This window comes from Lonchura striata, chromosome 2 (assembly GCF_050655825.1).
Source record: "Lonchura striata isolate lonStrDom1 chromosome 2, ASM5065582v1, whole genome shotgun sequence".
In the NCBI taxonomy this organism is placed as follows: Eukaryota; Metazoa; Chordata; class Aves; order Passeriformes; family Estrildidae; genus Lonchura; species Lonchura striata.
In genome coordinates, this window is record NC_140704.1 from 71203145 (window position 1) to 71227494 (window position 24350).

Here is a 24350-nt window from a genome sequence, read left to right on the forward strand (position 1 = left end):
ACAGAAACTTGTGCAAGATTTTTTATCTTCAAATGCCTGCATTTTGGCAAAATGCAAACAAAAAACTTAAGAGTAAATCTAATTCCCAAATGTTTTTCGATCACCACTAGCAGTGAAACTAAGGCATGCATTAGTCATATGGTGAAAAAAAAGACAAAGAAAGATGAACATGTTCTCTTTACAGAAACCAGACATCACTGATTTTTTTTCAGAGCACAGCTAGTAAGCCAGGGCTCACAGAGGCTATGGGGCTGAGTGAAATACCTCACTGTACACAAATAGTTGGACATAAATAATTCAATCCTGGGCAGATATCAAGGGTGTTGGCTGTTAACAGCATAGGTTTGTGTCTCTTCCATGTAAAACCAATTGACTAAACATGGTTATAGGAAAATTGTGTATTTTTAATATCAAACCTGTGACTGTAGACAGAACTTAATGTGGCTATACTTCACAGCACAAACAAGACTATGGATACATTTGGGAAGAGCTGTTGCCACATACTTCTAACTGAACACTAACTGAAACTCTGAAACAGTTCAAGCAATGATGCACATGAGTAAAACAAAGCCTAACTTCTCCTCCAAGATGCACATGGCTCACGGCAATCCCAATCCCAAATACAAATTGAGCAGAGACTGGATTAAGAGTAGTCAGCATAATGCCTCTAAGCCTTGAAGAGAAGGACTTGGGGTATTAACTGAGCTCAGCATGACCCAGCAACGTGCACTTGCAGTCCAGAAAGCCAACTGCATTCCTGGGCTTGCTGAAGTCAACACATCCCAGGAAGTGTCCAAGGTCAGACTGGATGGGGCTTTGAGATACCTGGTCAAGTGGAAGGTATCCCAGGCTACAGCAGGAGGTTTGGAACAAGATGGTTTTCATGGTCCCTCCAAACCCAAACTACTATGATTGTCCTACAGCCTCTTCTACAGCATGCATGTGGGGAAAAAAAACCCAAAAAACGTAAAATACCCCACACTACAGCAACTGTTTCTCTGTATAATTAAAAAACACCAAACCAAATGAAAACCTACCACAACAACACACCACAAAAAAAAAAAAAACCCCAAACCAAACAACTCAGATCTTTTAATAATAAATTTTTAAGTGGAACTTAAAAACTTAAAAACTGAGACATCTTGTCTTGGATGTTACTTTAAAATCCACAGGAAAACTGCTTTTCTGCCCAAAGCTTAATTTCAAAGATAAAATAAAAACATATCTTCCTAATGATGTAGACATACAATTGTCAAAAAAATTATTTTGAAGCACGTTTATTACAAGTAATTTTGCATATACCGAACATTGAAACAGCTTGCATCAAAGGAAATTAATTCTGCCAGTCACTCACAATACTACTTTAATACAAAAGAGCAGTTTTCTTAAACACATTTGAAATATAACATCAAATATGTTACACCTCTCTGTTCTGCTTTCTTTCACATTCCATCAGCAACTGAATGAAGTGTCCAGCTGCCCACTATGGCCTAAGAAGCAGCAGCCAGGCTTACCTTCCTTCACAGTAATGGAGAGCACAGATGCACTGCTCAAGCCTTGCTGGTCTTTCACAGTCAGCCTGAAGTGATAGGTACCAACCTGGAGACCAGTCACAGTTGCTATTGCCTTGTCAGTGTTTTCCATCTGTACAGAGCTTGGCCCACTGAAACAAGACATCTCACAAAAATAATTGTGCCCAGGCAGCCAAACTGTGAGTTCAACAGCATTGCTCAGGCCTTTTGATTTTATGTGTTATAGTTCTACTACTGCTGTAATGACTGATGGCTAAAGAACTACATAAGTTTAGTTCAGAGAATTCATTAATGCCTTTTTTGAAGACGTTCAAAGCACCCAAGCACACATCCCGACCTATCAGAAGAATAGAAAAACCCCCCAGAAGTTCAACCTCACCACGGTTCTATTTCATGAGACCATGAAAATAGAACTATAATTAATAGCTATTTAATGCAAATTATATTGCTCTAAGAGCCACTCACAACCTGTACAGGCTGCCAGCAGACCTCTTCCTGTACCAGGTACGACAGCTGCATGAGCTAAAATACCTTGCCTTTTTATTAAAGATCAGTTAGATTTGCACATAAACATAGAATTATAAGCTTTTGTAAAATATTTTCCATCATCATTCATGACTGATTTAGTCACCCATTACTGGAAGTTCAGGACAAAGTGACTGATACTTTATTATTCAATAAACAAGTGACTGAGAAACCCTAGTTCTAAGCACAAATGGAAAAACTTTGTATATTACAGGATACAATCCAAGCCTGCTACTTGCTTTTTAACAGGCGACACAAAAGTCCCTGTCATTTTTTCTTAATTTTATAAAAGTAGGCCTCAAAATTAAACATTGCAAAAGATAGGCAGAGATTGCCTGAGCTTTTTAAGTTCAACTTAAAATGGCTATTTTTATGCTATTACTACCCACGTGGGATTGTCCTGAAAGCAATTTTCGAACATAATTCACAATTCATCAGTCAAAATGATTGGATAAGAGGCTCTAGACTCAATCACTTTCACTTTGTTCTCTATTTTACTGAGGATTAGTGAAATCTTTGGATACCTGATATTTTCCCAATGATAGAAGACAATGCCTTGGTCATCTTGGCTTTTGCTTCCATCCAGTGTAGTACTTTCTACTGGGAAGGTCAATTCCTTGTCAGGGCCAGCCACCGCTACTGGAGGACTGTTATTTTCTGCAAAATTAGTATTTAGTGTATGACATTTTCTAGGTAGTCACTGGCAAGTCTTGCCAATCAGATTTTACACAGGGTATTTTAGTAAAATTTTGATATATTGGCTCAAAAGGTACAAACCACAAGCATAACATGTACAAGCCATCAGGTGGGAGATGTCAGCTCTGCAGCAAGCCAAATGCCATAGCAAGTGGGATCCCAAATCCAACTGCAAGTACTTCCCTTTTTCATTGTCCTATCTAAAGGCACAGTCATATTCCCAAAAATCTTGCTGCATGCTCAATGCATTACATGAAATGTCAAGAAACATGAGTGGTGGGGTATTCTCCTGGTTCCACCAGTCCATCCTCTTTAAAACATCCCACACAAATATGATTCTTTGCCCTCAGAAAAGGTCCTAACTCATTCTGTCTGCTGCTCAAGGCCACTAAGCTAATATCAATATACAGCCTTTGAGAATTTAGTGCAGAAACATAACCTGTTACTCTGTTTTCAGTCTCTGCTTTTGTGACATCGTAAAACTGGCAACACTACCATTTTCCTGGTTATCTATTTACCCTTGAGCCTGACTTCAGCAATAGCATCTTTCTAACTCCACATTATAACAGGTCATAAAAGGCACCACCACACACCACACTTTCAATTCATGTTCTTGTTTCTGCAGAGAATGACTACTGTAAAGTTGCTCCAGAAGGGATCATCTACAAAAGATGCATATTAAGCGGCAACAGAAGATAAAACATTTCCCCATGGTGGAATGTGAGACATGCACAGGGGCAGAAAAGGCTACTGTGGATGCAAAAGGCAAACATACTGTGAAAAAAAAAGCATTAAAAAAAAAAAAACAAACACATGAGGTCCAGATCATTTGAGCTTATTCATCATTTGGCTCCCAAACCTAAATAAACATTTGAAAGACGCAGCTTTTAAAAAGTCCTTGGTCGACACTTTTTCCTAGGAAGCACAATGCAATTTGTTTAAGTGAATTCAAATCACACAAGGACTCTTGCAGGATAATTGCGAAACAATTAGGAAATTGAACAAAGTGCTCATTGATACTCTGAGCAGCTTTCAAAACAGACTCTGTAGGACATTAAACTCAAGAGCAACAATTTGGGTTTTAGAAGCATATTCAAACAGATCTCTGTTGCCTTACATAACCAAGCTGGTGTGACCCTCAGGCTCACCACCTGGATTTTGTTTGATTCAGCATTTGATTCTACACTTAACTGCCTGCTTTGACAGCAAATGGAGGTGGACAAGTTCCTGACCCAGGGGTACCAGGCATTGCGGCTGCCATATCAGTGGTACAATGTGGGGAGAGGAGGTGTTGGAGAGCGGCACCAAGGCACCAGGCTGGGCCAGCCCTGAGGGACCCAGATGTGCCTGCACTGACTTACCAGGCTGCACGATCAATGTCACCTCGGCTGTGGAGCGCTGCCGCGCAGAGTCTGTCACAGTCAGCTGGAACGTGTAATCTCCTTCCTGCATTGCGGAGAGCTGCAGGTACGGCGTCCGCACTCCCTTCGCAGCATCAGCAAGGACAGAGCACCAGATAAAACATAAAGGGTTGTGGGTAATGGAAGGTCTTACAGAGAAAATGTAAGGAAAAATAAATGCTTAAAAGTGTTTGAGTAAGGAGTTTATGCATTTTGCAGATAAAGAGGAGGCTTAAAATTTGGCAGACAGAGGTAATGTGTTCACTATTGCAACTGTCCCTACCAACCCAGGGAAATATCTGTAGGCAATAAATCCTATTTTCTTTTGTTGGTATAACCACTGCATACGCCACATCTCCACAACAATAACTGTGAAACACATGGAAGACTACCATTCTTAATTAGGAAATTAAACACTGATGAAAATTCCTACTGCTTATTCCATTTCATTAGGGATATTTTAAAAACAAACTTCATGACATCCTTTAGTACTTATAAAAACTGTTAAATGCAAAACCAAGCTTGACTTGAACAAATAGGGTTATGGAAAAAAACTCCATATTAAACAAGACAACTCTGTCCTGAATTTACTCTTCCAGCAGCATTTGCTGATACCTCTAGAAGTCGTAAAATGACTGAGCCCAACCATAGGTCCTTTTGCTAATAAAATGAATATCTGTGGCATCTCTCATATGAGGAATACCAAATCATAATGCAAATAGGTTTGGCTTTCTTTTTTATTTTGGATAAAGATGACAATAAAAGACTTTGATAAACTATTAACTAACCAGCACAGGTACTTGTTACATTCACTCTAACAGTGGATATCATATAATACACCACAGACCAGCATCCACTGGAGTGGTTGAAAGAAGGGCCATGAAGATGGGTCAGAGGGCTGGAGCACCTCCCCCAAAAAAGGCTGAGAAAGTTGGGGTTGTTCAGCCTGAAGAAAAAAGAAGGCTCTGGAGAGACCTCATTGCAGTCTTCCCGTACCGTAAGGGCACTTATAAAAGGAGAGAGAGGGACATTTATATGGGCGATAGTGACAGGACAAGAGGGGATAATTTCCAAGTGAAAGAGTGCAGGCTTACATTAGATATTAGAAGAAATTATTTACTTAGAAGGTGGTGAAGCACCAGCACAGGTTTCCCAGAGAAACTGTGGATCCTCCATCACTGGAACTGTTTAAGGTCAAATTGGATGGGGCCCTGAACAATCTGGTCTAGTGAGTGACATCCCTGCCCATGACAAAGTGTTGGAAGAAAGTGATCTTCAATGTCCCTTCCAACCCAAATCATTCTATGGTTCTATGATACTCAGCTTCAGGCACATGAAAAAAATTACCAGTCTGTTGAAAAGAAACTGTAACATACTTGCATTTCCACATTGAATACCCAGCGAATCCATTGGATAGCTCGAGCAGTCATTCCCTTCCTTCAGAAAGGTTGCTTTAAGATTGAACAGCTCTCAGAAACTACAAGTTCAGTTTGCTTCTGGAAAGCTTTTGTCTTGGTGAATGATCAGAAGAAGTCACTATGCTGTAAGTCCTTCCATACTTTTTAATTTCCTCTACAGTGTAGTCTTGCATTAATAATATTATTTCTTCCCTACATATATGTACAGAGATCTCTTTTCAGTTCTGAAGGTCTAAAGCATTTTCCAACATGGCAGAAATCAAGTCTTATAAAAAATGGCTCCTGAGTTTCAGCTGGATACATTACATTCATTATCTCAACTGCCTATAGAGCTGTAAGAATCTCCAACGTAGTGAATGCAAGTCCAATGAAAATATTTATTAACTTCTCAGATATAAAAAACCCCAAAACAACAACAACAACAAAAACAGTAATGAAAATAAGAGAATAAATTCTGTAAGCCCTCTTTGGAAACCCATATTTTAGTTAGCATAAAAATCCACCACAGCATGGCTGCATAAACACTGCCAAAAGGTCTTGTCATCTTTCACTCAGAAAATTAAGTTTCTATTTGAGTTCTACTCTCTCCAGGAGAAAGTGTTTCAAGAAAACTCTGACTACCCCCACATTCTCCTATAACCAGTTTTCAGCCTGCCCAGAGCCTCAAAAGATGAGAGTCTGTGAAACAGCTTCTAGGATTCAAGGACAGACAACGTGATCTTGAAGTCTTTCCAGACCACCAGGGAACAAGCAAGTTTGTTTGGCCCCAAAGAATTAAAAAAAAAAAAAAAAAAACAAACCAAAAAAACCCTAAAAGCAATTAAAAGTCGTATCTAAAATAAGAGCTGAATACATGTGAGAGAAAAACAAAAAACATCACTCTAGGCATTTCAGTGCTTTTGAGCAGTTAGGTATGTTTTTGCTCATGTTAGAGGCAAAGATAAGAGAGCTTTTCAATCCTATGAAAGGAGAAATACACATACCTGCATTGCTACAACCTTGCCTTTGCTTTTGGGACTAAGCGACCACTCATAGCTGACAATTTCATGGTCATCACTGCTCTGGTTTCCATTCAGTGTGATGAAGTTCTGGGGCAAAGTGACTGCCTGATTTGGTCCTGCATTAGCAATAGGTGGATAATCCACTGGCTTGTTGACAGTCAGAGATGCAATGGTGGAGTTGGCTGCTCCATCTGAATCAATCACTGTGAGTCTACAACAGGAAAAACAATATCTGTTAAGATGAACTTCTGCCAACTTCAAAATTGAAATAATAATCTTTTTCTGGCACCTTTTCAAATACCACCCAAACAAAAGCCACTGATTATATGATATAAACTTCTGCTTCAGACACACATATTCCTCAGCTAAGGCAGGAAAGAAATTAGGAAAACTTTACAAAGACAACTTTCAACTATTAACAGAAAAACCCCTAGATATTCTGAATCCCTTTACCTGCTGTCAATGGCAACTTCACCATTCACTACAAACTCTTTTAGAAATGTACTCAGTAAAAAACAAGGATTTTATTCATCACTCATAGTGAAACAGTACAGAGAAACATCTAAAACTACTATGGATGTTCAGAAGCTCTGCTTACAGAACAGCAGACCCTCATTTCTTATTTCTTTGTGGCACATCATTACTAATTTTAATGGAGATTAATATTAATGTCAAGTTACAAAACTAAAAATGTACAGGGTTTTAGGCCTCTCAGAAGCACAAAATAATCTTAAAATGAGATTAACGCAGGCACTTCAAATTAATTCACCAATTAATCTGTAATCCACCTCTATTATGAAAACTGCACACAGCTGACCACATGGAAGGGAACATGAGCAGGAACAAAACTAGTGCTCATTACCTCAGACATTAGGGAACATGTACATTTTGCAATGGGTGCACATCCATGTGTATCAAAGGTACTGGATTTTTTTGACCAGCTAATTTCTTGTAATCTTCAACACACGCCTGTTCAGGTAAGTCAGCCTCCCTCAAAAGTGCAGAGATGCAACAACTGACTTCTTAATTCCCTAGGGTTTGGGACACACTTAGATGCATTGCTTGTAAGTCAGACTCTGCCCTTTTCAACATGGAAAAAAATTAACACTAATTTCTGCTACTGTCCGACAATGGAACAATTTCAGTAAAAAATACAGAATTAAGAAGTAGAAGCTGTAAAACTTTTAGTGACTTATGCAAAGCACCACAGTTAATGTATAAATATGCTGGCCTCAACAATCTGTGATGATACATAAATAGATTTACTGACAGGCAACCCACTGACAGCCAAAGAACCCAAGCTGGGTCAGTGGGAAGTCTGCCTCTGTATAGACTGGACTTTAAGTCAAACAATTCAGAAAAAGGACTGATTTTTACTAAAGCACCTTAAACCACAAACATTGCTTCCACTATCTAGGCAGCCCCCAGTTTCAGCAATGCATAAATGGAGGAAACCAGTAGCAAGGCAAAAACGTTTATAAAGAACAGAATGACTCTTAGTAAAATTAGTGCATAACAATGTCTTGTGAGGACAAGTTTGCCAATATTATCCTGTCTGCCACCGCCCTTCAGAGGATGACTTTCACAGCCTGATTCATAGTTTAATTCAGGGCACTATCCAGCTTCTAGGCTAGGAAAAAAATAGTCTGTCACAGTTGTTATTGCTGGAAATGGGGACATAATTAATTTATGATACCTTCTTTTCTGTAATTAGGAATTATAAAGGATCACTGCAACCATTTTTTGATAAAACCACTCCATGTGTTTATCCACTGTGCAAAAAAAAGAGTAACAGTATATGCAGAAGAAAATGAAATTCTTTTGAGGAGATACGTGTGAGCACAGAAAAAAATGAACATTTAGCTGATATCACAGATAAGCCCCCAAGAAAATCATCATGCAGGTACCTGAAGGTGTAGTTTCCAGGAACAAGGTTAGACAAGTGCAAGACAGGTGTGTCAGCAGATGCCTTCTGCTCTCGCAGGGGACCTTTAATTTCCTCCCAGTGATAACTCACTATCTTCACATCATCTATGCTTTCTACATTCATTAAAGAATATCACATCAGTTTCTTGTAGCAATTACTGGAATGAATATTTAAGTAATTCATACACTCATCCCTAACTGGTTTTCTACAATTGTTTCTACAAGTATAATTGAACAAGCTTCATTAACCACAAAGTCATACCAAGTTACCTTTGGTACAATTTATCTAAACAATTCTTCACACACATGAATGAAAAAAAATATTATCAGTCTCAGACTCTACACATTCTGACTTGTCTACACCCAGAAATTATGAATGTAGGTAGAACACCTCATCATACCCTATCTGACAGCTTTCTACTATGGCCCCAGTTGTACTGGCACAGAGGCTCTCTGGGCAGCACAGGAAGAAGCTGTAAGAATAGCTGCTGTGAGGATGCAGCAGTCTGACACACTGCATCTCAATCTCCACATGCAAGGTTATGTTTTATAATTTTTTAATTTATTAAAATAATTTGTAACTGGACACACAGTCCCCCAAAAATCATCAATCAAGGAACTTCTGAGAGGAGTGAGAATAAGAAATTTCACTTGTAATTGACAACCAATTATGTTGTAACTGTATATTAAAATATAGGATATAAGCACAGGATGGTCTAGTACATACGACTGCCATCAATGAAGGTAGAAGTTGTAGGCAAGGAAACTTCTTGCACTTTGGGTGAAGCAACAGCAACAGGTGGCTGGTTAATTCTGACTGCTGTGAGAAAGATAGAGGAGGAAGAAAAAAAGGGGAAGAAAAAAAATATTAGTGAAAACCCAGGCAAAACTAATGTTAAGTCTACAGATCAATAGTCCCCAGTGATTAAATCTAGGACACACAGCTTTGCAGCATCTGCTGTCCTTTTTGGACAAGGCAAAGAAGAGGTTACTGATGACCATTGCGCTGACACAGCAGTGTTCCCCTGCAGTGCTCCTACCTGGTGTTATTCAAATCAGAGCCCTGCACTGTAACCTGTAGATAGAGCTGGATCAGCACGTGATTGCTGTCCCTAGCTGGAGAAAAGCAAAGGCGGCATGATGGTATCTCAGGCTTTGCCTGAGGAGGGGGAAAGACTAGAGAGTACTTAAACACAGTGAGCAGGACCCTTAGTTCTTTCTTTAAAGCCCTTAAGAGACACCAAGATATGAAACACATCAGCAAGACTGGACTGGCAGATGTCCTTGACAAACAGTAACTGAGTGACTGTTGGATAAGTAAGCTCTACTTGTGTCAAAATATTAATTATATCGGTCAACTGATTTACCTGGTTTGACTGTGACATTTACAAAACCTTCACCAAAAGCATTTTCACTGGAAACTGTCACTTTGAAGGCATAAAGTCCCACTGATAACTGAGACAAACACAGAACAAATAAGGTTACATATTGAATTATACAAAAGAAATATGCTTAAATCTGACAATCATATCACAAAAGAATAAATTTGGATGTCTGAATCCTCAAATTACTTTTATAAACACATACATAAAAAGCCAAAAGTCACTGCCTGGAAGTGGGGAAAATGAAGCAAGCACTGAGGAATTTTTACTTTATCTTAGGAAATTATTAGAGCACTCTAAGATACTGGCATAACTTTGGTGACACAAACAAGTGAAGAGATGCAGGATGACTTGAAGCCATTTGAACGCCTTGGATCAAGGTGCTCTTCCCCATAGGTTACAATTCTGTAAAAGGACCACATAAACACAATTAGACTGAGCTTACAGCTCACTTACATGAGAGAGCTTCAAAGTCTGGCTGTGCCTGCGCTCCATTTCCCCACTGTAGTCATCAGGGTGACTGATTAAGCTCCACTCATAGATGTAGGATGTTTCTAAGAACAATAAATAAACAATCAGTTTTGTGTTCAAGATAAGCCCAGAGAACAAAGAAATCAAGTTCACCACTCATCAGATAAAATGCTACAGTATGAAATAATGACTGCTACTGTTTAAGCCTGTAAAATGAAGCAGTACGACCATATGTTAAACTCCCAGTGTGTTGCAACTTTGTAAAGCAGCAAGGATGTAATGGACTTCACAAATAATCAGCTTCTTCACAAAAACCAGCTTCATGTGAAGCCAACGTATTTTACATAGCTGCTTATGAAACATCTTTTACTTGCTCCTGCAGTTCATAAGCTGGCAGTTTTAAGGCAAATGTTGCATTCAAAACCTACTTTCCTGCCTTCCCTGAGCTTTACAGTAAGATGCTAAAAACTAGGCCACATCGTCTTTTGGTAGAAATTACAGGCTTTCTATTGTACCATCTGGCTAATAAGTTCAGGTTCTGAAAGTAAAAGCCACTTAAAACAAATTTGTCTTTAAAATCTAACAGAAGAAATCCTCTCTGTAGTTAGAGTCACAAAAGAGGCAATATTAAAATGAGAAAAATTGTTTTATTCTAAGTGGTGGATGTTTACATAACTCAAAACTTGTCTGCATTTACAAGTTGGTAGTGTATGAATCTTCTTGTATACCAAGGCATTCAACTCACCTGTAGATGGTGGTGGGACAGCAAAGGCATTCAGTTCGACCTCATTTTTTGGTAACATCACTTGTATGTTATCTCCAGCAGATACAGTAAGTTCTTTAACTACATGTAAGATAGGATGAGTACACTGTGTTATAACAGATGGAACTGATATAAATTTAGTATCTTCAAATATTATTTGCAATGGATTAAGTAAAACTTGACAAGTATTCTATAGAGAACAGGCAGCAATAATTAAAAAAAAATCCTTAATGCATTATAAAATAATGATCTTTTTAATCATGACTGTGATTCCCTCACCTTTTACCAAACCAAAGTTTTTTTTCTTCTCCAGCTATGAAGTGTCATTTCCCTACTTCTGTTTCAGAGAAAAGCATTCTCATTATTCCTTCATATCAGAGGTAACAATGCTCTGCATAAAGAGTTATGTATTGTTCTCAGTAATTCGAAGTGCAGGAATTAAAAAATACAGTTACAGAAGACAAAAAAAAGCATAGTAGAACTTTAATATCACACTTTCTTTCACAAAAGAGTACTACTTCTATGTTTGTGTGGCACTTGCAAGGCAGGTTCCAATGTCCATCTTGTGTTCCTTTTAAGAAATCCACTTGCATAGCAGGGCAAATGGTTATTTCTTATCCGAACTACCCATTCAACCCACCTGCTATCCAGTCATTGTCTGTGAAAACTTTTATGTTTCAAAAAATGCCAAAGTACACAAAAACAGCCACCAGAAGAAACATATCAAAGCACAGCTAAGGGAAAGTTTACTTAGTCCTGTATTTCAAATGTTTCAAATATCTTGCTTTTAGTATTGGGAAACCACAGAACAAAAGTTCTTAGAAGGCAGCATTCACTAGTGTGTAAATGTCCGGCTTACAAACTCAGAAGAGATGCCAAAGAAGCTACTGCTTCTGCTACTGCCCAGCAGTGGCAGCTGATGGGTCTAAAAATGATGCAGTGAAGACACTGAAAATACACTTTCAGTCACTGCTATTTAAATTCACCCAAGGCTTCACAACTGATCATGGAAGTTGCCCTACACACCTGTGGAGCAAAGGTTTGCACTTGAACTTTCACATGCAATGACAATAAAACGGCTAGAAGAGGGTAATGCCAAAAGAGAGAAGGAGGGACTGTCATTGAGACTTTCTAGACAGTCTGGCTGAGAATACACAAACTTTAGGCAAAAGCAATACAAAGCGGTATAAAGCATCCTTGTACAAAGCAGTACCTACAGTGAGATTCATCACAACCTTCCCTTCAGCTTCTTCTTCCAAACTTCTTTTTGAGCCCTCTTCAACCTCCTCCTTCACAAGAGGAGGAGGAAGAGCTGCCTAGCCAACAGGCAATGGTAATGATGATCCACTGTATTGGAGAGGAATCTCTCGTAGCTTATCTCTTCCTCTTACCTTCTATTGCTATCCTTGCTGGCAGGTTGCATTTTGGTAGAGGGTGCCAAGAATGTCTGAAACCAGACTTTCTCTGCCAGGAAGCAGAGGACTTAGGTCTCCACATCCCTCTGTACATTAGGAGTGCAGAAAAACACACATATGTGCTTTTCTGCTTCTTGTGGCCCTTCTAACCCTTTGTCAGTGTGCACAGGGAGGCAGAAAACAGCAGGAGAAAGGAGATATGTGAACATACACACAGAATTTAACACAACTACAGAGGACGTGGTAGTTAAAAGTCTATTCAAAATAAAACCATTTGTATTGCAGCTGTAAGTATGATAAGCTTCCCCACAGTTTTGAAATTAGAGTAAAATTTTGATTTCTGAGGATTTGGAGGCCATGTTCTCCACTGTTAAGGGCTGAGCTTCCTCAGGTCCCACCTATGGTGCTTCATGGTATCTAGCAACTACTGCAGAGTTTCTGAGAGAGAGCAGTGTTCTGAAGAGTCACACCAAAAACAACAATATGGATAGAAGAGACTATTCTGAAACCCCAGAAAGCTTCAGATATTGCTTACAAAGCAAAAAAAAAAAAAAAAAACAAAACAAAAAAAAAAAAAACCCTGAAAACATTTAAAACCAGTCTTAATCTCTGCTTTTTACTTTGCTGTATTTCCTTGAGTTGTCATTTCCCACTAATGGTGGACTTGGTCAAGGTTTTGCCTCAGAATTAAGTGAGTATAGGGTCTGGGGTTTGCAGTGTTACTGTAGGTCTACACGTTTAAAGCGGGATTATATAACATTTGGATAAAGAATAAGGTCTTACTAACAACAGGTTGGAAACCTGACAGTAGAAAAGTCATCCCCACCCTCTGTCCAATCTGCAGATTCCCCCCCGTCCAACCCCTCAGATCACCAGCTCTGTTGAAACATTACCTGCTTTAGCAGCAGTAGCAGGTGGTGTGAACAGCTGCATGGGCTCAGATGGTGCAGTATTAGTGGGAAGTAGCATGATTCCACCTTCAGTGGCATTCTCTGGGGCCACGGTGGGAGTCAGGGTTTTCTCTGACAAACCCGGGGAGAAATCTGGTTCATCTGAAGAAAAAGAAAGTGTAGCAGCCTGAAAAAAAGGAATTATAGGGAAAGAGTTATTGCAGGAAAGAGTTATTCACATTTCTAGATTTAGAGGTATGCTGTTTTTTAAATAGCACATAGGATGACCCTAATGATTTATGTTACTAGGAGATTTTATTCATGTACAGAATATCCATTGAACAAGGACCGGAGTTTTTTCTGATCAGGCTTTGTAACAATTGCTAATAATTTTCCAAGTTTCAGATGTAGAACAGTCATGTGGTAACCTGGAATACAACTAATGCTACCAGTTACCAAAATATAAAAAAAATCAGTACAACAGGTCTAAATACAGTCATAAATCTTTAAAAGCCAATGTCAGAAAGTCTATGTGGTATTATTGTTTTGTGCCATACACAAACATAACAGAGTCCTTGCTTCTTACTACATCTTCTCAGTACACAAGTTGTTTGTGCCTTTTTATCTCCTCAACAGTAATAAAACACCCTACAAGTCTCTACTTCAGGCATCAAGCAGCACTGCCTCACCTTGTTACTAAATCAGAACTGCAGCAAAGTACATGGCAAGTGTGGCACAAATACCTCAGCACTAGATTAATCTTGCCTTTCAATAACACATTATCCTCAATGGGCCAGCAGGTTTTTCTTAATATTCTTAAGATTTATTTCTGATCTAATGATATGGGAAAAGCATTTTTCCAATTATGGCTACTTTGTTTGGCATGTGAAGGTACAGCAACATACTATTATTTGTACATTGTTTATTAATTGAAGAATAGGATTATGAAGGTTGGTGAAATGTACACTTACATCACAAATGGGTGAGGTGGAAAGGGACCCCTGGAGATAGCCCAGTTCAGCCCCATCCCCCAAAGCAGGGTCAGCTACAGAAGACTGCTTAGGACCAAATTCAGTGAGGTTATGAGTATCTCCAAGGACAGAGAATCCACCTCTCTGGAAAACTTCATGTTTAGCCATCCTCAGAGAAAAAAAATATGGGGTTTAGTGTTTAAATAAAATGCCCTGTTTTTCATTTTGTGTCCATTGTATCTTGTCCCACCTCTGAATAGCACTGAGAAGAGCCTGGCTCCATCTTCTTCACACCCATCAGAGTTATTTACACACATCTTTAAAATCCTCTGAACTCTCTGTGCTCAAAGCTGAACAGTCCCTACTCTCTTTGCATTTCAGGTGCTCTACTTTCCCTTTGCAGTTTGCCTCCCTAGGAAATAAGAGCAGCCCTGCCTTCTGGACAGGATCAAAAGCTCCAGCTCCTTGTGCAGCTGGGAACGTGAAAGCAAAGCCAGGAACTGTTCCTTGCCAGCCTACAAAAAAAACAGAGCACGGAAGTTATCTGCAACTCCATCTCAACTTTCAACAATGGACACAGAGAAAAAAATCCCTGTGCAGTGTCAGAGATTGTGGCTGCCCACCCATGAGGATGCAGAAAATAATGCCAAGAGCTGCACTTTTGGGCAAGTCCATAATACAGACAAAACAAGCATCTTTGTGGTCAGACCTCCAGCTCTGCTCCATAAGCAGACAGTACTCTCTGAGCAGCTGGACACTGATAGCAGGATCAGGGACCGCAGCTCACCTAAAATAGTGCCTTCAGGAATCTCACACTTGATAGCATCATGTACAGGGAAAACCTGAAACCCATCCTGCTTTGTATCTTGACAAAAGGTCTTTCCTCCAGATAGGCCTCCTTTACATACTCACTCCAGTCTTCATAAAAGGATTTTCTTCCCACAATTGGGCAAACCACAGAACTTTTTTGCCTCCTGAATTTGAGGGAAGTCTACTTTCCTGAGCTTCCTCTGGCCTCTCCTCTCTTCATCCTTTGCCAGTCCAGCAAATGAAAAGCAGCCATCATGGCTTTGTAGGACAGATGGAGACAAAGTCACCTCACACATACCTTTCCAGGGTGCCTCTTCTGCAGTGGCACCAAACATCACTTCAGTCAGCAAGCCTAGGCAAGACACTGCAGTCAAAAAAGGTGCCCTGTGGCACTGTCACGTCTGAAGTGGTGTCACAGCCAAAAAAACAAACTAAAAATGTTAGCAGACAGCAGACAACTGGGGCAGGGACAATATCAGCAATTAAGCTCTCAGACAGAAACAGTTACCAAGAGATTTGCTGGAAAAGATATAGAGTGCAAGATTAACCTAAATTCCAGCTTGGGAAGTGAAAGTTAAAGGAAAGAAAAGAATTCTTTCTGGCAGTGAGTCCAATAGGCAGTTCTGCTCGTAGGGACTTTGTGGGTTGTTTACTTTTACCCTTTTTACAGCCACTATTGCTCGATACAAACACACCAATAGTGAGGGCCCACATCCCTCCAGAGGGCCCCAGATCCTCTGGATTTGACTTGAGTGCAAATCTCTTGAGAATTCCAACAGAAAATAACAACCATATAACATGAAGTACAGACTTCAAAATAGAAAGAAAGGTAAATCTAAATATCAAAACATCTTTCAGGAGTTTTAGACCTCTTTTATGGATCAAGCCAATGTATTTTTAACCAAACAGAACTGTTCAGCTTCTGCAGGTATCAAAACTGAAACAAAGCCAAAATAGGAGATGAATGTCTATGTTATTCAACTGCATTCTAAGTCTTAAATATGAATTCTGAAGGCAAGTCAATCAGACACTAAAAGGCTCACCACCACAGAGTCTGTCAGCCATCTTAAATTTTCTTAGATAGAGATTTATATATTTTGACTGCACCATTATCCCTGCAAATACAATAAGCACAAGAATTACATCAGGCCTTAGCTGTTGAATAAATGTTTGGAACATTGCAGCATCAACACAGCCACAGCTAGACTCTGGCTAAGACCTTAAAAACCTTACTTGGCTTAGCAGATCAGCAGTTCACTGAAAATTTTAAAAAGAAAATTAATTCCTTGCAGATATCTCACTTCAATGATGGGCAACACTGCAGCTTTCAGATCTGGGCAGGTGGACAGCACATACTCTGTATAGATTTCTGAATGTACTTAGGTTATTGAGCTGCCAGAGACTGACAGTCCATAAGATCCCTCTGAACTCTGATGTAAACCCAACAGTCAGGTGACTCACTTAAGTGACAAACCTCATATTATCTCTCCCAAATCACATACAAAAACTCCCTGCATCTGACTGCATTTATGACAAGGATGCTCCAAGGGCACAGACTCCAGAGGTCTGTGTTTTGTTGGTTTCCCAGTTTAAAATCTCTGTGCAGGTCCTTGCTCAAAGAGCAGAGCACCTGACCCCACATCCTGCTGACTACTGTGAAGAGAGGTAATCAGGGAATTGCATTTTTGCCACCTTGCTCTGTCTGGCTTGTCACAACAGCTTTGTCTGGAAGCTGCAGAAGGGAGTGCGTCAGCACAGACCCAGGGACAGACACATAGAATTGCCATGGCAGAACTAAGAGGATAATAAGAAAACATTGTATAATGTGCAATAAACAGGGCAATTCATTAAATTTAGTAGCAAGCATGATTTTAAGACCTTCATATTTTCATAACCTATACAAAGCCACCAGTTTGAGAGGTTGTTTGGATCATATACCAATGAAAAAACTATTTGGAGACCTCTTGGCATTTTTAATCTAGGGTAAAAATTTAAGATTTCCTTTGTAACAAAATTTGGTTTTCAAAAACCAACCTTTTTCAGAAGGAAACACAAATATATGCTAAACAATCCATATGAGATTTGATGGAAATTTCTTCTTGCTGGAGAAAGAGCCATAAGAAGGAAATTCTATCACCACAATCTACCACAGACAGTTTCTACAATTACAGTTCCTAAAACAGAAAATCTTGGAGCCAAGCTGAAAATTTGTATTAGGCATACCTGGCAGGGCTTAGGTGGCAGAGGTGTTGCTGCATGGGCCACCCTAGTGGTTCCAGTCAGTATGGCAGTGGACGGAATCAAGCCACCATGCACCAACACTGCAACCTCTCAAATCTAGTCAAAAAAGGGCAATAGCCACTGTGGGCAGGGGACACAGGAGGATGTGGGGGGGGGATGCACAACAGGAGGCATAAGAGGAAACATCAGGAAGCAAACATTATTGTGCACAGGGCTGGAGACACTGTTGTGGAAACATGAGGCCCACAGAGAAGCCTACATCAGTGCAGATGAAACAAAAAGGAAGGAACAGTGACAGAAAATAGAAATGACAAATGGCAGAAAGGAGACTGCCATGCACTGACTCCAACTTCCTGTGCCAATTTTCCATCACCAAAGTGACCAAGCATAATCTGCAGTGAAAGAAGGGGAGTGGAGACTAGGAAGGGGAGATGTGTCTGGACTGAAGCTAATTCTAGGGAAGGTCAGGGAAAAGTATTTGCTAAAACCGCTCATCATCTCCATTTCTCCATCCATGTCTAAATTCAAATGAATTCCCATCTGGGAAACAAAGGTCACTTAGACTTTGGCAGTTTCTGAAAGCCTTCTGCTTCCCCAGATTCTTTCTTTACATTAATAGAGAGCCTTTAGAGCCACTTTTTCAATACACGCCATGAATGGCTTTTGATATTATCCCATTAACACGCTTTCTACAGCTGTGCTCACAGAGCACATCCCAGCCACCTTCTAACTACACCTGTCTTACCAGTTCTTCAGCATCATTACCAGCTGTGGCTAAAGACTGACCCAGGTTTGGCATTTCATCCCTCCTGCACTGAAAACAGCAATCTCATTCCTCAGCCTTTCTATTGGAATTTCAAGAGGCTGTGTAAATCCAGGCAAACCCAATGGGAAGAAACTATGATGTCTGACTCAGTTCAGAAGGCTGAATGATTTCTTTATTATAACTATGCTGCAATACATTAATATACTATATAAAGGAAGATACTAAAACTACATACTACTTTCTCTAACTACCAAATCTAACTCCCAACTTGTGACCCTGTTATCGAGAGTCCAGATACAGGTGGATCTGATTTACCATCAGGTTCAAACAATCTCACCAGAATCCAATCAAGCAATCACCCCAGGTAAACAATTCTCCAAGCACATTCCACATGAGAAAAACAAGGAGCAGAAATATAAATTGTTTTCTCTTTCTTTCTCTTTGTGCTCCTCTATTAAAAATCCTGAGAGAGAGAAATGTCCCTGTGACAGCTGTGCTAGCATAATGTTAGCATGATATGAAGATCACACAAAAATGATTGTGACCTGGTAAGAAGTAGGTTTCTCTCCATTTCACTTTACAATAAACTCACATCTACAGTCAGTGTAAAAAGATAAAGTAAAATCTTTATATTCTAGCTGGAGTGGGAAAACCAAAGGAGATTTATCATTGCTGCAGGATGTGAAAGCTCAGCTTTCATAAAATATATTCACATGATCCCTTAGTGACAGGAAACAAATTTGCTCAGCTCTGACACATAGTTTAGGTGAACCTGAAGCTTTATGACTCCTCTAAGGCACAAGGCACAAGCAGTTCAGTCAGCAGGGATCCTGACAATTGGCTAAAGATCAGCACAATGCTAATGGGTCTTCCATTAGACAGCAAAGTGCAATGGAAACAAGTTTCAAGTCTTTCTGCACACCTAAAGTGCACAAATATGGTGGAGCACAGAGCTACTGCAGGTTCTTGGTGTGGCTTGATTTCCATTGCACTACACAGGCAGAAACTAAAAGATGCTTGCAAGTTTCCCCTTGCAGATGGAAGGAAATATGAGTTTAGTATTGCAGTGGTTGGGTGTCCTTAATTTTAGCTCAGCTATTGCCCTGTGTTAGAACTAACTGCACCACTAGAGCATGACAGAATGTCACTCTAAATTTTATGAGCAGTGACAGTCTACTTTGGTATTGTACTCTTCATATGCACATATATACATAATTTTTGCATACTAAGAAAAGAACCATCAATATCTACTCCTCTCACCTAAATCCCCATGTTAATTATGCTAATTTCAAAGTGTGCATGGTAGGAACTTTACAAAACAGGTCTCCAGTCATTAACTCTGCTTGCAGAAGCAGTACCTAATTTTTAGTTTGCCGCAGCACTCGTTCTGTTGGTCAAGTATTCTTCCATACACATGAAGACAAATTCTAATCTCTTCTCACTTGTGCCAATACACTCCAGACCAACTTCGTCATAAAAGTCACAGGCTACCTTGACTCAACAGGAGGTGGTCCTCAAAAAGCAGCCTGCTGTCATGACCCCCACTAACTCCAGGGCAATCTCCCTTGCAATTCTTCCAAATACAGGCCAAAGAATGCTCTACTGTAGCCTATGGTTGTGACCCTGCTTCCTCACTTATTCCTGCCCCTCTTAGAAGCATCTACCTCATGCCTACAATCCCTAACTAATCCTGTGCTTCCTGCAAGGGTGAAGTCCAGGAGAGTCTTGCCTTCTCAACTTGTGGAAGCAACTCAAAACAATACCTTCTTAAAGTTATCAACAACCTTCAGAAACTTTCTGCACAGCTTCTGCCCTGCTCTCTTGCCCTCCCAGTAGGCATTCAGGTGTCTTAAATCCACCATGAGGACTGGGGCTGTTAGTAGGAGGTTCCTTCTGGTTACCTGAAGTCTTTATTTGTTTCTTATGACTTGCTGTTCTCCACACATCCCCTCCCAGAACTGCAGCCATCACAGATTTCACGCAACTTTCTTATTTGCTTGCATTTTTCTTCCCTACAGTAACAGCAATAAATTACCTTTTTCACAGCAAGAGATACTTGCTAGTTACAAAATCAAGTGGAATTTAGAGCAAGTCATCTAACATTGATCAACTTCCTCTTTCCTCTGGCAAGGGGAGTGAAACCCAGGGAATGCTGAATTTACAGCCTGTCTAAACTTTCCAACAGAACCCAGTCTGTTTTTAAGAAACCAAAGCCCCTTAGTCTTAACTGACCAAACTAGTTGGCATAAACAGAGAACAGGTGCACTTTACATAAATAGAGAACAGGTGCATATTACTTATACTGACATTTGCATTGGATTTTAAGTAATTAACTTATTTTTCTAATTATCAGACTCAAGAAGTCTGAGAACAGAAACACCTTATCTACTTTATCCTGCTGCACATCCAAAACCACTCATCATACCTCCTTAAGCTCCATGCCCTCTTATGTTTTAAAAGCATTATAAAAATTAACTCACCACTTACACCTGTAACACCACTGTGCATTAGTAGCATGGAACTCATGAAGCAGGCCTAATTTTATTGATGGAGGAGCTTATGTTCCCTGATCCTGGCCTTTGGATACCAGAGAGTCTACTAGTACTGCTCTGCTAACTTCTTCCAGTGAGTCACCAGGGGTCAGAAGTGAAGACCACTGTAACACTATTACACCAGGTCCAAGTTCACTCATTTGTACACTTAAAAGGAAACCTCACAGTGCCCTAAAAGGAACTTTACTCCTTATCATCTGATGAAAAAAAAAAAAAAGTCCTTTAGGGATTCATCTGCCTCTTAAGGCAATCCAATCCCCTTCAGCCTCTTCTACATGGTAACATGACTGTCATTTGAGAGTTGTAATATTACAAAGCAATAACCTCAGATTTTCAACTATTTGAAAACAAAAATTAATGCCAAGTATCCTGACCATACTCTGCCTGCTTCCTTACCTCTTTTTGCAAAGCATCCTCAGGTTGTGCAAGGAGTGGAACAGCTGCTTCCCTTTCAAATGTCTTCCCAGGGAGTGGTGTAATCTCCAGAACAGACGACCTCTCTGTGGAGTGTTCATTGACGGAAGTCAGTTCAGAGCTGTTTTTATTTAGAAAGCTTTCCACCTTCCCAGGCCCCCCTTTCTTTTCAACAAAATCTTCTTGGTTATCTCCATCATCCCCTGTGGAAGTGTTGAAACCATTTTCACCTGCCACTATCAGGCCCCAGTCAGCATAATCCATACTGTCCTTCTGCTCATGTTTGATGCCCATCTGAAAGGGGTCCTGCTCCAACTCTTTATAATCATCAATGTATTCAGGTATCTCCTCAAGGCTGGGATCTTTTCCAAGCAGAGACAGCTTCTTCAGGCTACTCACTTCCTCTGACGGCTCATTCTGGAGTCCCACAGAGTGCACCATGCTTGGGATCACTTGCCCAAACCCTAGCAGTGAGGCTGGCCTCTGAGAAGGCTTCAGCACAAAGGTAAGGTAGGACTTGACAGTTTCAATTTTTTTAGGTTCACAGTTGTCCTTGTGCTGGCAGTTCACGATGTAACAGTGCCGTTCAAACATCCAGGACAAGTCACAACCAGAGAGGTCACAACACGCTGCAATGCAGTCGGACACTGACAAAGCATGAGGAACTCGCATGATTTTAGTGGTTTCTAAGTTGGGAGATATTACTGCACCTGAGTATGTGGCGCCTTCTCTGCACTGCTCACAACTGGAACCTGCAAGAACAACACCAACATAAGGCACAGCACTACAACCAAGTCATAATATAGTTTACTGTGACCATGAATAGCTTTCAAGATAGAGACACATGGTATTCTGTTTAAAAAAGCACATTTTCTTTCACTAAAATCACCACTACCTTTTTTAAGCATGTCCCCTTTGCTGTAATAGTTGTACTTTGGAGGATTTTCCAGTGTAGGACTTTACATACCTTTTACTCCTGTACTACAAATTCAAATACATAGAGATGAAAGCAAGTTGCCAATGCTTAAAAACAAGAAAAGAGCAGAGAATACAAAAATCATGGGATACCTCTATTGCTTCCACAGCATGTTCCTACTGGGATCTTTAAAAATATGTTTTAAAACAAAGCTCAAATAAGATGCTGTAGCATGTCATTGTTTCACTTGAGGGAGAAGGGAGCAAAACTCTAGGAGAAAGATTTGTCATCTCATCTGAATGCCATGAAGAGTTCTCACTCCAATATACTTACTGGTCTTAATATAAAAACTGGATCAATTTCTCAAACTTTTGCTGCTCCACCCACAAGTTCATGTAAAAATCCAAGAGCTTGCTCCAGTGTGGAGCTCCTGCCTTCATTTCCAGTAAAGCTGAAATCTTTTAACATAACATCAGAATTATTTTCATAGCACATTATAGACTGAGTGTGGAATGGTCAAAAAAAGCATGAATCAACATATTATATATATGTTATATATATTATATATAACATGTAATATATAGAAATATATATTTTTATATATATATTTGATATATATATCTGTTGGAGAGGATAAATATAATTATTCATAAATAATACAGCCAGGATGAGAACAGTCCTCTCTGCTAGCCGGACAATGCCCTTGCCTACGGATAGGTCCAGGGGTCAAGTGGACTGTCCCATCTCACCCCCTAAAACGTATGGCTCACCCTGCACCTGTAACCCTCCCATAAAACATCAAGTGTCTGTAACCCCATTGACCCGAGCCTTGTTCCAGCCCACCTTGAAGCCCCCTGATAAGAGGGCTCCGAGGGGCCAGACGGTCTCTTGGAACTTCCCCTCCTCTTGGAACTCCCCCTCTCCTAGAGCATCCTTTTGTCTCTCCCCTCCCACACCCTCTCAAGCCTTGCCACGTGCTGCATCTGGCAGCTCGAAGCAGGACCTCTCTACATCCCCAATAAACCTTATTCCCCAAGAGCAAACTTCAGAGATCTCTCGTCTCCATTCATCTATATTGTCCTGGAGCAGTGTCATGGTTTGACACTGGCACAATGCCAGTGCCCGGATTGGTATCATCGATATACTGTAGATGTTCTGGAGCTTCATCGTGTGGGAGAAACACAAGCTTTCCTAGGTGCCATAGGTTTCTGCCCCCCCCCCCCCCCGCCCCAGTTTCTCCAGAAACCTATGGCACCCTAGAAAAGGGCGGCCCCAGGGGGGCAGGACCCAATCGACTGGTAGAGCCTCAGGTGTTAACTAACCAGGTGGCTTTTGCCAGATTCTTCCGTGTCAAACCACGACACTTTCCACTGGGGCCCTGAACAGCAGCAAGCCTTCAACAAGATCACAGCGATGTCTCCACCAACAAACAAGAAGAAAAAAAAAAAATGGAGGGGGAAATGGAGACATCCCAGATTTCTTCCACCCTTCCATCTGCAGGGGCCAGCCCGGTTCCAGTCCCTCCACCCTTGGGGCCTACCTTTCAGGCCATGGGGGCTTCCCCTCCCCGACCCAGCTTGTGGCTGGGCAGGGGAGGTTTGCACTGCACGCTGACCGGAACCAAAGAGAGCGAGTTCCCCTGGGAATTCTGCTTTCAACCCCTCTGTGTTCTCAGAGGCGTGTCTACTTTCAATTGGTCAATATCTAAATTGACCTCTTCCTTCCAGAAAAAATTCTCTTTCCGTGTCAAACCACGACAAGCAGACAGCGTCACTACATATATCAACCTATTATATATTATATATATTATATATAAGATATCTTAATATCTTTTCTAGGTGTTTTTTCCCTGGTTATAACTGCTCTTCAGAATTCTTCTCCCTAAAATCTGATTATGTTTCAAGAAAGTTGAGTAAAACCAGAAAATTATTCTCTTTGGTTTTCAACTGGACTTGTTATCTCAATGAATGAAAACAAACATGGTTTTTTTAGTCAAAGACCATCATGCACTGTGGAGCTAACAGGAATGGAAGACAAAACTGACTTTGCCTGCTTTGTGCCTCATTATTCACAACAGTATAGGTCAGGAAAAATGAAATCAAGGAGTAGGAACAGGCTGGCAATAGGGGTTAGGTCTGAATGAGATGCAGAGATTCTCCAACACATGCAATGTGTCCAGTACCACATCACAGTCCGCACTATCTCATCTGGGCTGAACTGTACACACACCTTCACAGTACATGGTCTGAATACAGCTATCA

The 24350-nt window shown here is 40.4% G+C and overlaps 1 protein-coding gene across 5 annotated transcripts in view; it reads right to left on the reverse strand.

Annotated features, from left to right (window-relative positions):
- Positions 1-24350, reverse strand: part of KIAA0319 (KIAA0319 ortholog) — a 59134-nt gene that overhangs the window by 15640 nt on the left and 19144 nt on the right. For all 5 annotated transcript variants that reach the window (XM_085571526.1, XM_085571527.1, XM_021553368.4 and 2 more), the window contains 11 exons: positions 21156-21925; positions 13423-13606; positions 11097-11195; positions 10337-10434; positions 9866-9953; positions 9226-9318; positions 8480-8612; positions 6555-6783; positions 4115-4238; positions 2582-2714; positions 1515-1663 (listed from right to left, as the gene is read on the reverse strand). In XM_085571526.1, coding sequence (XP_085427652.1) covers positions 1515-1663; positions 2582-2714; positions 4115-4238; positions 6555-6783; positions 8480-8612; positions 9226-9318; positions 9866-9953; positions 10337-10434; positions 11097-11195; positions 13423-13606; positions 21156-21925 — 2100 coding nt within the window. The remainder of the gene's footprint in view (positions 1-1514; positions 1664-2581; positions 2715-4114; positions 4239-6554; positions 6784-8479; positions 8613-9225; positions 9319-9865; positions 9954-10336; positions 10435-11096; positions 11196-13422; positions 13607-21155; positions 21926-24350) is intronic.